We start from the raw sequence: 14,755 nt of genomic DNA on the forward strand, positions 1-14,755 counted from the left end.
AGACACCTAGTCGGCGGAACCTGACGGACGCAGTGGGAAACGGGGCCGGCCTATCAGCTTGGCACTGTCACCCATCCTGGCCAGCATACACCCCTGTACTCCTGGGGAGAAGCAATAGCACTGGCCAGGCAGGCCTTTCCAGCTGGGCGGACAGACAGATCCCCGAACCTCTGTGACCAGCCTGGCTCCTACCTGTCTACCCCACACCCCAAGCCCAGCAACGATGGAGTGCATTGCCAGGCAGGCCAGACGCCGAAGGGTGGGGTCCAGGTGCATGTATGGTCCTGATGCAGATCCCGCCACTGCAAAGTCTTGAGTAAGGGAGGGCAGGATGCTCACCTGTTGGGAGGGCTGCAGTGGGACCTTCCTAGTCCCTTCATCACAAGTGGGCTCTGCATCCTGCCCCGGACTGCCCACCTCCAGGGGCTGCCTGTTTTCACTCAGCTCAGCAGATGGGCAATTTTCTGACTCTCGGGGCTTCTTGACAAGGCGTTGATCCCATTTCTCCTTCCGCTCATGTGGCTTCAGAGCCATATCCTTCTGCAGAGGAAGAAGGAAATGTCTGTCAACCTGTGGGAACATCCTAGGGAGATAGAGCAGGCTCTCAGGTTGTGGTGACTCTTCAGGGGAAGGAGCCTCTAACCTGAAAAGTCATGTCTGAAGGGAAATGGACAGGTGATGGCTGGATGATGTGGGAAGACCCCAAGTTCCCAGAATCTTCATGTGTGGCATACCTGAGAATTCTGAGGTAACACACTGGAAACGCTCCCTGGTGACATGCTATATAGAATAGGAAATGCCCCCAGGCAATCCCAATTCCTCATAGTTCCTTCCCAGTGACATACTTCATTCCACAGGAGCACCACTACCCAGGAGACTGCAGAGAGCTTTGCCAATTATCCTTCATGTTGTCAAACTTCAAGGTCATTGCAGTCAGCTAACCCTGTCAGTGGTCATCTATCTGTTCCCCTATGTTCTGTGGTCCCCATTTCTGCAGCAATGATCAGCACTGATCACCAATGGTGGCACAGAAATGAGGTAAACACTCACATGCAACTCCCCCACCCCCAAGCAGTGGCCAGGGAAGAGGTCTACAGAAAGACAAAACCTTCCAAAAGACAAATAATCTGTATGTAAGAGAACATCACAAGGAAGCCAAGGGAGGACCACCACAGAGCCACTCTATCCTCACAAGGCCTCAGAGGCAGACCCACCATGCCTCTCCCTCCCAGAGACAGAAGATTTGAGTTTCCTGCCCTGCCTTTCTAACTTGGACAGGTCAGGACTGAGCATAAGGACCTTCTACAATACACAAATATTTTACAGGTCCTGATTTCATTGTTCCCATACTGCAGACTTCTAGTCACCTTTCCATAAAGGCCCTGGGCTGTCGAGACTGCCCTGCTGCTAAGGGCTGAGGAAAAGATTTACAGGAACTCTGATGTTATAGCTGTGATGGGGCTTACAGGGTGTTTTATACCCAAAGTCTAAATAAACTGAGGTCAACTTTAATGGATACCGAGCAATGACAGTCTCTGACTAGGACACCAAAGGGTTATACGGGAGGGAACAAGCCTGGACTTCCCCAAAAGCAGAAGGCAGAGGGATAGAGGAAATAATCAGACAGGGATGCTAACAGTCAGTGAGTGCAAATCAAGGCCCAGACCCCTACCAAGGGCTTGAATTTACTCTCTGGTACTTTGCTTTTAAAAAGATCAAAGACTTTATTGGCCCCTCCCATTCTGTTGGTTCACTTTCTGGCCTCATCCTGCACACAGGATTGTTTTCTTGGTCATCTGCCTCACTTAGCCAGCTCCTACCCCATGACAAGAGAGCTTCAAATTTCCCTTCACGAAGGGATCTTGTGTGTCTACTCCCCTAAGGGGAAAAAAGGTGACTCACTCAAGGGGTACTAGCAAGGCTGTCCCCAAACCTCAACTCCGAAACTCTTGGTGTAAACCAACTTTGACCTTGCATATTAGGAGGGCATAGAAAATGCTCAAACACCACCTAGACTATCTGAAGAAAAATGGGTCATTCTGTCTGGCCATTCTGGAGCTTAACCCTGGCCACAGCACTGCCCAGTAGAACCTGTCTCTAAAAGCCCTGACTTAAGACTACCAGTGACGGAAGGGACTTCAGTGGCATAACCTGAACTTAGATCACACCACACAACACAGGGCTGCCTTTAGCAGTGCCCCATGGTTGCTGTGCTACAATCTACCTCCCTCTGCAGGGTAAGCACTGAAGCTCAGAGAGGTTTTGCACTCATAAGCCTAGGCCCAGGCAGCCAGCACTGGAGCATTGGACTGCAGACTGCAGCACCAGGTTCAGGTACCCCAGGCTTAAGAGAAAACAGGGCTATAGACTAGCTGTGAGCCAGGGAAAGTGTTGGCCACTTACAAAGGTGCCAGGACACCAAGGAAAGGCTCAAAACGTTCATGGATTGCAGAAATGAAACCTAAGTTCCAGATGAGGAATAAATTCTAGTATAAGCCCTGCCTTAGGCATTCTGCTAGACACTCATTGGATCCACATACTGAATACTTTAAAAGCAAATCCAGACACGGGTGCTCAGAGAAGTCATTCAGAAAGACAGACTGGTCTCTGGGGCACCAGAGCTTTGTGCAACCAACCTCTACTCCAGAACCCTGGGGAATGCCGGATCCTGTCTGAGGAGTCTGGCAGAAGCCAAACACTGGGAGCCCAAGGAAAGAGTCATCCTGTCAGGACCTGTAGCTACAAGATAGAGTACACATAGTAGACCTGACTATTGTGTACTTCAGGATTAGCCACCAGCAGTCAAGCCCACACACAAGGCCCTGTTTGTGGCAACAACCCCACAGTCACACCAGGCTTCAAACGTGTGATCCCTCCTCAAGAAGAATAGCAAAGCTGGGCGGTGGCGCAGGCCTTTAATCCCAGCACTCAGGAGGCGGAGGCAGGCGGATCTCTGTGAGTTTGAGACCAGCCTGGTCTACAAGAGCTAGTTCCAGGACAGCCTCCAAAGCTACAGAGAAATCCTGTCTCAAAAACAGAAAGAGAGAGAGAGAGAGAGAGAGAGAGAGAGAGAGAGAGAGAGAGAGAGAGAGAGAGAGAGAGAGAGAGAGAGAGAATAGCAAAGCTGGGTGCCTAGTAAAGGAAAGGGCCCATTCAATTTTCTTTCTGGCTTTTTGAGACAGGGTTTCTCTATGTAGCCCTGGCTGTCTTGGAACTCACTATGTAGACCAAGCTGGGCCTGGAACTCAGAGATCCACCAGTCTCTGCCTCTTAAGTGCTAGAATTAAAGGTGTGTACCGCTACTGCCCAGCTTCCAACCCTCCCATTCAATTTCCTAATGATGACTTAACATGACTGTTCCCACTGTGTTACTACTATGCAATACCAATAAAATTTCTATTTGTACACAGTAAACCAACCACGAGGAGACTTACTTCTCTCAAGAGGCCAAGCTGCTTACCCCTAAGGCTCAGCCCCATCCCCTTTAGCCAAGAAGGTACATGCTCACTCTTACTCCTGTTATCAACAAGTTTAAGGCTGTTCCCTTTGGTAAAGCAGGAAGGCTTGGCCCAAGAATAATCGGTCTGAAGCCTTGTTCCCAGCTTCTCAGCCCACGTGACAATATTGCCCCTGGAAATCTGAGTCTGGAGTCCCAGAACCTTGTACAGGCAACCACTCCTCCAGCACTCCAGGCTTCCTTCTTACCAACTACTTAAAAATCCCAGCAGCCCTCCTCATACATCCCCTCATGCTTAATCTACTGTTTACTTGTTCTCTGGGCTGCAGTCTATCCCAAGTTCAAGGTCTCCCTACAGTCAGTCCCCTGACTCCAGGGAGTAGCACCAACCTACTGCCATGACATCTTCATTGCTTCTCTGGCGAAGGAAGAAACAGGGGTCTCCCATTTAGATCTCCCTCTCTTCAGCTTACCTCCTCTCCCAACAGTCACTCGTTCCCAAGGAAATGTCCATCTCCACAAGCCCTCATGACCATTCCCCCCATCTGAAATCTCCAGGTTCATAGATAATCACCTTCATACCCTCTACCCAGCTGCCAGCAACCAATGCTTCAGTGTATAGGCCAAGGTTCCTGAGTGTCCTGTGACTAGTGCAGGATGCTGTACGATACAAAGAGGACCATGCTGCTACATAACAGACCTACTGCTACAAGTGCTGGGGTTCAGGAAATGTTGGGGAGGCCAGAGCACCAAGGGATCCAAGGACCACAGCCCACCCTGCAATTCCTACTCAAAGTGTTTTTGAGCCACTCACCAGGGTTCTGGCAAAGATCTTAGTCCAGCAGCTGCACTGCACTATGTATGCACAACACTGTCTGGGCACAGGTCACCTGGAGACTAGAGAAGACCTTACCCTATGGTGAGGTATAGAAGGCATAGGTAGAGCACTGATGTTAGCAGCACTATCCAGGGAGGAGCATGGAGGCCACTTGCTTGGGTTCTACACCAAGCTACTGCATTATGTCCACCTTGCTGGTCGGAGCAATGGTTCTGAAACCAGTCTCCACAGTCCTTCCTTCTAGCTTCAATTTGTTGAGAAGCCATGGTCCATTCAGATAGACTGCAGCCTTGGTCTGTGCCTTTTTTTTCCCCCCCTGGCATGGCTGTGAGGACTGAGACCTAAAACAGGGCCAATGAATGAGGGAGATGACTTAAGGGTAGCAGTTTGCCTGAAGGTAGCTGTAGGAGGGACCTATGGGACCTCAGTTCTGACCCCATGGCCTGCTTGGGGACACTCTTTTGTGAGGGTATAGGCTCTGTGTACTCTGAACACACACAATTTCCCACAGCCATAAAAAACAAGAAATTAGATCTAGATTTGAGCAAGGACAGTGAATAGGGGGTGGGACCCAGATGAACAAGGTGGTTCCAGAGCAGAGACAAGCTTCAACCTATGTGGCTAAGGCAGGGAAGGGGAGAAGGTCTGGGGTTGTAGGGCAGAGCCAACGTCCCTGCACATGGCTGATGCCTGCTCCAGGCTATCCTAGGTGTGGCAGCCTTCAAGGCCCTTTGCCCCAGTCAGTGTTCTCCCATGAGGTCAGCACTTAGAGGGACAGTCTGCCCTGAGACTTCTCCCTGGCCTATGCTCGCTCAGCCAGAAAGCAAGGCAGGCCACCAAGCCATCTGTCCACAACAGTACTTTCTCCTCCAAGTCCTGGGAAGACACACCTCAGGTCTGATTTCTGCCACACTCTAGGCCCCTCCGAGCTTCAGCACAACTGCTGCTCAGCTGTTGTCCAGGGTGACCCCCATAGCCCCTCCTGTAGCACAGAGGCAGCTGAAGCCAGCCTGGATATTTCTGATGCCTCATGCCTGAGACACGAAAGGATCTGGGTGAGTTTAAACGAGTGGGGGAGGTGCAATAGGCAAGCATTCAAACTGAGCCTGCTCTTCCTCTCTGCACTGGAGACCACCAGACCACCAAGTGGTCGAGCTCTGGATATAGGTCTAGCAGGGTCTGCCTGAGGTAGACGGAGTCTAAAAGGAAGACAGGGGACCAATGCATGTTCACCACGGGACTCTCATCCTGGTGTCCAGTGGGTGACAGGGAGAACAAGCACATGTTGCCTCATTACACTTCCTGCAGATGAGGAACTGAGGCCCAGAGCAGGAAGTATGTTTTCCCCAGAAATTTACAGACTTCCCAGCTATGCTTGGCTTACAAGGCTGAGGGCAGAGGAAGCCTAGGGAGCTTCCTGGAAGCTAGGAGACAGCGGCTGCACTGCTGGAGAAATGAGTGGAAGCCCTGAGACCTTAGGAGAAAATGTGGGTTGCATTCCTGAAGGACCAGAAGTCCCTGAGGTTGAAGCCTTGAGAAGCAAGCTTACCCCCACCTCTGCTTGACCACCCCCATCTCAGATGGCGGAGAAACTAGGGATCTGGAAGGTACCACCACTTCACCTGGCCACTTCTCTTTCCCAGTCGGGGTCTAGGCCATTCAGTCCCCAGTGCTAAGTGTACTGGCAACATCATGGAATGAGGGACCAGCCAAGGGGCAACCAAAGCCCAACACTATGAGCAATACCCCCAGACCAGGGCTTGAGGGGGCAAGGTGTCCAGGGCAGAGCTCTCACAGGAATTCTGTGAGAGGTACCTGGGCCTTTTTTAAAGACGAGAAAGCTGTCATGTCAGGCTGAAGAACAAACTGCGGGGACAACCAGGATGCAGGAAGCTGGACATGGCAGCCAGAAGCAAATGCAACAAAGTAGGAAAGGAGGGGTCTGGCCACTCTCCAGACAGAAATCTGTGCCTGAAGTCTCACTGGCGACCCTCACTTTACTCACTGCCTCAGTTTTTCCCTGAGGATGGGAATAACACTGCAGCCTCTTCAGAGGCTGCTAGAAGGGAAAGCCCAGCACACACAATCCTTTAACCACACCTGCACCCTGCCAGTAAGCAACAGGGCACTGGCTAAGTAAGGCAGGCCAGGGTTTCGAGGTACAGCTAGCTACCCCACAGAAACTTTGACACTCACTCCTCTGCTCCTACAGCAGCCTGAGAAATCTAAGGGATAAGTGGCTGTTCCTCCTGAGATGGCTGCTTCAGTCAGAATCAGAGCTGGGCCGCCAAGCCAGGCCAAAGTCAAGCTTCTAACAGGAATCACCCCTAATACACAACTGCACTCACCACATATGCTGTAACTGTTAAGAAAGCTCTGTACACAGCATGAGGCCACACACCCAGTAGGTTCTGCATACCAGCTCTCCACAGAAACCACACAGAAAAGCTCACATTGCACTGAGGAACAAACAGGGTACCTAGCTGGTACACTTTCCTTTTTTAACTACTCAGGTAGAACACTGCCCCTGAGTCCCCAAAACATCATTTCCCACTGGTTTCAGAAGAAGCCACCTTGGGTGCTTTAGGGGCCGCCATTCCCCAGCCCCCATACATTCCTTAGCTTGCCAACCTGAATTGAACACTTGCTAAGCTGCCATCCAATGACCATCTTCCCCAAAAAGCCACCAGCACCCTCTCCTCTTCCAGTTGTACTCTGGCTGGTTCCCTCCAAGACTACCCAAAACCCACCATTCTATGCCTCTTTTTCCACGGTCCCCGACTCCCACAATAACCCTCTCAATGCCCTGACACTCAATAGTGATAGACCTTATAGGTGACCTTTGGGGCTGGCAAAGGTAGGGAATGGAGAGAATAGAGCCTCACCCCACTGGCCCAGTCAGCCCCAGTCACCCCAATGCAACACCCAGACTAAGTCGGCTCATGTGCTGTGAGACAGACAGACCTACAGCCACCAACCTACCTGATAAAGTCTGATTCATGGGATGCAAAGACCTCAATGGTTATATACTTACAGAACTCCAGTCCTGCAAACCGGAACAAAGGGACCCCTTCTAACTTGCCGTGCAGAGAGCAGAGGAACAGGCTCTTCTCAGCAAAGAGGAGTGGGCCTAGCTGGTATCACCCTTCCCCCACTTCTGAGCTATCATCCAGAGCTGGAAGCCACAACCACACCCAAGCACATGCCTGGAATGAAGGTTCTAACCCACCTAGCAGCAGCTGGGGAATCCAGTGGGTGGAGAGCTGTAAGCTAACAATGGGCCTGGATTTAAGCCTGGATCATCTTGGTAGGGATAGGTCACAGAAGGGAACAAGAAAGTTGTCTAGTAACTGTGGAGTCTGAATGGAGGGGTGCTGAGGTGAATGCAGATGGAGGGGCTTGGGTCACCGGGACTTGAGTAAATTAGGCCCCTCCCACACGACCCAACCCTATAACCAGAATGCATGCCAGGGCTTTATCAGATGGGCACTGCTATATCATGTATCCCTCTAGGTCTTGGCTTCTGCTCATAGGTGGGCCTTTTGAAAAGGTTTCTTGACTTGAAAGCCAGGCCCCACTACAAACGATGCTGACCAACTGGCCACTAGTTAACAAGACTGGATTCTGGGAACTGAGAATTTTGTCCAGTAAAAGAATTAGCTATTCCAGCATTCAGAAAAAAGAGAAAAGATCCCAATCCAAACACTAGGGCTGGTGGAACAAGACCGCCTCAGATCAGGAACACAGCAGCAAAACTCATAGCTAAATTTGGAATGGACTCCATCCATATGTGTAGCACTCTATGGGGTTCCAGAGACACCCCAAGAAATAACAGCAGAAATGTTATTGGATCCTAAGAACAAAACCCAGGCTCAGTCAGCAAGGCAAAGGAAGGTGCTTCAAGACCAGTGTTCCCATGACATGCTGCATGTGAGAACCAAAATTAAAGGGACCCCACCTACAAGGGAAGGAAAGATGCCAGAGGAAGACCATCAATCTGTGGCTTTTGGGGAATGCTATGCAAATGACAAACTGGCGACACAGTAAAACTAGGGTTACAAACTAAAGCAAGATGACCAGAGTCAAGTGTCAAGTGCTTGAGGATCCAATGGGAACTCAAGAGCATTGCCCAGGAGCAAATGGGAACAGCTTTAAGGAAATGGCTTTCTCATAGAAGCAGAACAGGAATGGGGTGGGGGGGGGGGATGGCGGCAGGGGATGGACAAAAAAACAGAACAGAAAAAACCCCTAAGTTCTATTCATTCAAGATCAACCAAGGGGCTAGGAATGTAACTAGAGTGGTAGAGTCCTTGCCTAGTAAGTATGCCCAGGAAGGCCCGGCTTTTATCCCCAGCACCAAAAAATCAAATCTGGTATGATATAAATGTTTCTAATTCCAGCACTTGGGAGATAGAGGCAGGTTATCAGCTATGCAGCAAGTTCAAGGCCAAACAGCCAAGGAACCACCCCACTTCCACAACAACCAATCCTGGCTCAGTCTCCTCCAGGTGCTTACCATACTAGGCCTGTTCCTAAGGCACTACCCATGCAGATCTAGATCTGTGTCTTGGTGGCTAGTGGATCAATAAAGACAGGGAACAGAACAAAAGAGGTACCTGCTATCACCTGGGGGGGGGGGGCACACAACCAGAAAGAGGCAACCTGTTAGAGGACAAGAGCAGGGTGAAAAAGAGCCCTGGTTGGGCAGGAGATGCCATTCTCCATTGTGGCCTTCCTGAGCAAGCAGACAGTTGGGGAAAGCCTTCCAAGTAGAGGGAAGATTGAAGCCAAGGCTCAGGTTTGAAGTGAATGTGGGGGGGCTCCAGGGAGGCAGATGTGGCCAAAAGGATACAGATGAATATAGAAGCTCAAACTAAGAGGCCAACAGGCCTAAAAAACCCAAAAAGAATAACTTTAGGTAACATAGGCAAGGAATTTCCAGGTACCAGAGATAAATGAGACCCTTCCAAGAGCTATATGGTTAGGGTAAAGGCTCTCTTGTATCATAGTGCCAGGCAACAGGCAGGCCAACGACCTTCTGGCAGCTCCCGACAAGGCTTTGGCATGATACAGGCAGCCCAAGGTGCACTGTGCATTCATATGGGCCAAGGAACCTGAGAGAGCCTTGCTTTCACATGCTGTGTCCACTCAATACCTAAGAGGGATTATTCCCCCTTCCCCCATAGTTGTAGGATCAATACTTCCTGTGAATGACCCAACACAGTCCAAGAACAGGTTTCAGGTTCAAACCTGTGACTTTGGACACAGCATGTGCACACACTGAACCTCACACCAGGAGGCAGCCACAAGGAGGTACTCTAGACGAGAGGCTAAGACTCCTGAATAGAAATGCCTCCAGCCATAGCTCTCCTCACCTAGATGTCTGTGTGGTTTCAGCTCCCACAGCTATGTACAAACACAGGCACGGCAGGGCACACAGACCCTGAACCATGTGGGCACTATCTACCCAGCCCAACCGCAGTTCACAGAAGGACCACCCACCCAGAACACAGTCAGGCTGAACACCTTCCCAAGCTGTATCCCAAGATAAACCTACAGGTCTAGTCTGCTGCTCAGCCAATCTCAAAATTCACAGTGCAGGCTGGTGGCTGTCAGCTAGGCTGACAAGTTTTGGGTTACTGTTTTGTTTTGGTTTGTTTTTTCCCTTTCTAAGACAAAGTCTCTCTACAAAGCCCTGGCTGTCTTAAGAACTCAGAGATCAACCTGTCTCTACTTCTAGAGTTCTGGGATTAAAGGTGTGCACCAAACACCATGCCTATGCCTGGTGGTGGACAGTTTCTTATGTTAAGCACAGCTCTGTACAGTGTGGTTTTATGAATATATTTTGTGAATTATAAGTCACATTACTGACCAGAGAATGCAGAAACACAAGAGTTAGAGAAAAGAAGTCATGGGCACCACAACACACAACATTTGGGGGAATTTTCTTTTTCACTTTTGTCCCCAGTACAGTTCACATGCACAGGAGTGAGGAACAACAACCCCTCCCTATGTAGACTGCATAACTCTATACCAAGCTGTTTCCACTGTGGGGAGCCTCCCTCAACTCCATGTAGGTGACAGCCTGTATCGAGCCGTGTCTCTTCTGGGAATTCCCCTCTGCCCTTTGTAGGTGATATAGACATCATATCTATATGTGATCCATCGTCACTGTGATGAACAACTACCAGCCACTGTAAATGACACTATGTGCCCAGTTGTGCCTTCTGTGATGAACACTCCCTTTCCTTGTGTAGCTAGCATACCTCTCTATGGCCACTATGAGGAACCCTCTATGTGCAGGTGACATAGTTGTTACTTGTTTGTTGCATCTCCATTGTGAGCAAACACCACCTCCCTTCATGTGTAGGGTATATCTGTTCCTGACTATTTCCCCAGTCAGAGGCTCCAGAAAACAGCAGACACCCATGGAATGTGGCACTGGAGCTGAAGCACTCACCTTCTTAAAGAGCTTGACTTTCCAATCACCTCAATCAGCTTGCTACTTAAAACAAATTAGTAAAAATCACATGACATGGAACCACAGGTGGTTTCTGCTAGGAGATGCTAGTAAAAATGTTCTCTGGCCCCAGAGTCTTAGCCGTAGGGCTAGAAAGTGCTTGTCTACCTGAGGCTGGATACAGGGCTCAGCCTGCCTCCTGGTAATACAGGTACCAGCACAACTTGTTCAGTGACCTGAGGCACTTGTGTTGGGTGTACCTAAAACAGGTCCTCACCCTTTCACTGCTGGGTGTGGGAGTACAGTTCCCCGTCACCTTTGTTGGTACACCAAAAGAATTGTCACAAGAAAGATGGACAAGACCTACTTTTCCTAAATGTCCAAAATCCCATGCTTCTATGGACCCCTGTTCTTCATTCTCCAACCTGCATACCCTAAATTCCAGCATGAGACTTAGTCTAAATCTGTGGATCAGTAAGTGCCACTCCATGCCCTCTCGCCAACAGCCACTTCCATGGCATTCGGGGAAGCACCTACTGTAACCACAGACTGAAAGGAGTCAAGGGCTACATCCCCTACAAGACAAAGGAAGATGTACAGAGAGATACCTGAGGCAGCCCGGGTATGGGGGGCCTACAAAGGCACCCTCAAATGAGGTGATGGGACATTCTTCCATCATCTCAAATCATTCACTTCAACTCAACTGCCTTTGGGATTATGCAGGCTTCTCTGACACTCAGGGTTATGACATGTAGGGATCCTAAGGAACATACTGTTGAGACAAGCTCTGCCTCTGGGCTGGAGTCCTGTTAACCTGAGAATGTAGCTGGCCATCTCCCCCAACAGGAGAGGCTGCAGAGCCACATACATTCCGGACCACTCAGACCCCAGTCTGGTGTGCCTTGGATTTCTCATCTGTAAAAGTGGCCAAACCTGCTTAAAGGGTCATTTGAAGGGTTACATGAATTCATGTCTGTAAAGACAACTGGCAGAGTGAACTAGTTATCACTGGGATGAGATGGGATTATAAATTACCTGATCCCAGGAAGAAAACTTAACAGTTTACCAGTAAATGAGACCCAGAAAAACTCTTCTAGAGGAGATCGAGATAGTGTGATCTTCCCAGAAACCAAGTACTTCCCAAGGCCAAGCTCAGAAGGTAAGAAGTGAGGCTGCCAGGAGGGTACCAAGTTTTTGTACAGGTGTAAGGAGAGGCAGGACAATCTTTCAGTGACCTGGGGGTAAGCTGGTATATGTGGTCTAGAAGAGGTGGGGGAAGGCCAGAGACTACAACCACAGCCACCACAGGCAGAACGCTTAAATACAAATGGGCTGGTCTCATGACAGTGTGCTGTGACCTTAAGGCAGTGACTCTGGGCTTCCCGAAAGGCCAGCCCACTCTTCACTCCCCCTGCATAAGCACTCACCAGACACGCCCCACTATGTTGAGTCTTGGTTGCTCTGTTCTGGATTGGGAACCCATAGGCACAATCCTCCCACTGACAAGTTAGAGGGGCAGAATCCCAGGGATACCAATCAGTCTCCAAAGTATGGGAAAAGATGCGACCAAAAGGGACGATGAAGGGACATTAAAAAAATGTCCCTACTTCAGATGAGATCTTAAATTGACAGCTGGGTCAAGCTGTCACAGCACCAAAGAGTACACAGGCAGATAGAGCACTTAAAGTGAGGTTGCAAAGCCGTCTAAGACCCAAAAGAGGCCCATGTGATAGAGGAGAAATGGGGGGAGAGGCCAAATGGATGGACTGTAGGCTCTTTGAGTTCTTTCTGGGCCTGGCAGCAGACACAGGTGTATCAGGATGGAAGATGAGATTACATATCCGAAGCATGTAGTACCATGGCTGCAATGTAGGGGCTTTAGCATAGTGTCTGACTGTGTCACTATCACCACCAAGGCAGAAAACCCCAAACCATCCTGTACATTAGCACCCAACAATACAACTACACCCCATCAAATCACCTTAGCTTGGGATCCCTGACTTGGGCCCAGAAGTCATCTCACGCTGTCCAGAAGACTGCCGAGCTAAGCACAAGCCATGACAGGGCCCTACGTTCATTCACAGATGTCTCAGACAAACCCATCCCAGGCTTACTTACAGTAGCCATCACTGTCTGACCCTCAGCTCTCTACAGACCCGGCACACCCCAGAATTGGGATATGAACTTGGTGAGAACTCCCTTTAGAGGCCTGCAATGACAAACTCCCCTTTCCCAAAGCTTTGCCTGAGACTGGAGAATCGCAGATTGTCAGTCAGGACACAAAAGTGAGAAGAGTTAATACATACAGAATGATCCCCTGGGACCACAGCCCAGCAGATGAGATGTGGTTCCCAAAGTGCTCACCTAGAGGAAGATCTCTGAATTCCTAAGGGCTAATAGGGCCTGTGAAGGTTCTCCTGGTGCCCTGAAGGCTGGACCAGCATTTCCAACTACGTGAGTTCCAGAGACACACGCGCACACAGTGGCTACCCACTCGCCCACCCACTCACTCACTGACTGGCCATTTCTCTTACAGTGTCTCACTTCCTTCTCTACTAACATGAGTTCAGGTAGAGAGGATACTGATTAGCAAATACTGTACATGGTAACTCGGCCAGACAGGTGGTATTTTTAGTAAACCTATTACCTCTATCCATGCAATAATCAGTCATCACCGAGAAGGAGTTGCCAGTTGACTCCCTGTCCCCTCCAAACAACCCTTAAGAGAGCACTGAACAGGAAGAATCCGCTTTATTGTCGCTGCCTCTCTAAGACCCCAAACTGCCCAATTCCTCAGCTGGTCCTGGACACAGCGATAACTTGGCAACAAGTACCAGCCGCTGCAAAGATGGCTTGGGCGACGTGGTTCAAGTCCTCCCACACACCCCTCACTCCAGGTCCTCTTCCTGGCAGGCGGCATGCGGATAGGTTTTCTTGGTCCCCGGTCCGGCCTTCGCGCCCACCTACCTCCAGGGCCTCCAGGGTGCTGAAGCTGGCTATGGCGAAGCCGTCAATAACCTCCTCCTCCTGCGAACTGGACTCGCGGCGACGGCGCCGCGGGGGGCGCGCGGCGCGCAGGGGCGTAGGGCGCTGAGGCGGCGCGCCGTGGAGTCCCGCGTTCTCCTTGCCGGGACTGGGCTCCGGCTCGTCACCCGACGACGGGCTCTGCGCGCGGGCGTCGCGGGCGGCTTCCCGACGCCGGCCGCGGTCTCGCTGCGCGCGCGATCGCCGGCTCGGCCGGACCTTGGCCTCCATGGCGGCGCCGCGGCTGTGACCTTGGCGCCCCGCGCCGCCTGCTACGCCGCGCCGCCGGGCTGGGAGGGCGCCGCGCGGGCTCGGGGCCGGGGCGGGCTCGGGGCCGGGGCGGGCATGCCGGGCGCGGGCGCTCAGCACCGGGCGCCGCGCGGGCTGGTACCCCGGGTCCGGGCCCGGCGCATTGGAGGGCGGCCGGCGCTCAGCGGCCACAGATAGGGCCCCCAGGGACACAACCCATAGCGATCGGCGGGCAGCGGCGGCGGGCGGCTGAGGGCGACGGGTGGCGGAGCTTCAGGGCACCGAGATCGTGAGGCAGAAACAGTAGTGGCAGCGACCGGAGCGGATAACAACTGACGCACTTCCGCCGGGCCGGAGTGCCAGAGGAAGCGGGCGCAGCTGGGGGAGGCTGACCCTCCGACTCCGCCCCACCCTGGCCCCGCCCTGACCCCGCCCTTCCGGACTCGGCGGCTCTGCGCTGAGTGGCCCCTCGCCGTTTCACATTAAGCCCCGCCTCTGAGGAGGGAGGGTTCTCCTTTGCCCCACCCCTTCAACAGGCCCCACCTGTCTGTGCACTTCTCTTCAGAATCCCGCCCCTCCCAGGAAGACCACGCCCCTTTCTGCCCGGCTCCACCTTTCTAGTCTAAGCTGTTCCTTAAGCCCCTCCCTTGCCTTCCGGTCCCGCTCACCTGTGCAGGGTGGTGAGCCCGAGCATGATCAGATCCCGCCCCTTCATGCCCCGCCCTGT

General features: G+C 51.6%; 1 protein-coding gene across 15 annotated transcripts in view; it reads right to left on the minus strand.

The window, feature by feature from the left end:
• Fbrsl1 (fibrosin like 1) overlaps window positions 1-14,412 on the minus strand; it is a 74,580-nt gene extending 60,168 nt beyond the window's left edge. For 8 of the 15 annotated variants that reach the window (XM_027415879.2, XM_027415872.2, XM_027415880.2 and 5 more), the window contains exons 1-2: window positions 13,723-14,411; window positions 340-540 (exon numbers count right to left, since the gene is read on the minus strand). In XM_027415879.2, the coding sequence (XP_027271680.1) occupies window positions 340-540; window positions 13,723-14,010 (489 nt within the window). In that variant the 5' untranslated portion in view covers window positions 14,011-14,411. Of the gene's footprint in view, window positions 1-339; window positions 541-13,722 lie in introns of all 15 variants that reach the window. The other 7 variants (XM_027415871.2, XM_027415875.2, XM_035443229.1 and 4 more) reach the window with 2 other exon arrangements.
• Between the last annotated feature and the right edge of the window lie 343 nt (window positions 14,413-14,755).

This window comes from Cricetulus griseus, chromosome 4, assembly GCF_003668045.3.
Source record: "Cricetulus griseus strain 17A/GY chromosome 4, alternate assembly CriGri-PICRH-1.0, whole genome shotgun sequence".
Classification (NCBI taxonomy): Eukaryota; Metazoa; Chordata; class Mammalia; order Rodentia; family Cricetidae; genus Cricetulus; species Cricetulus griseus.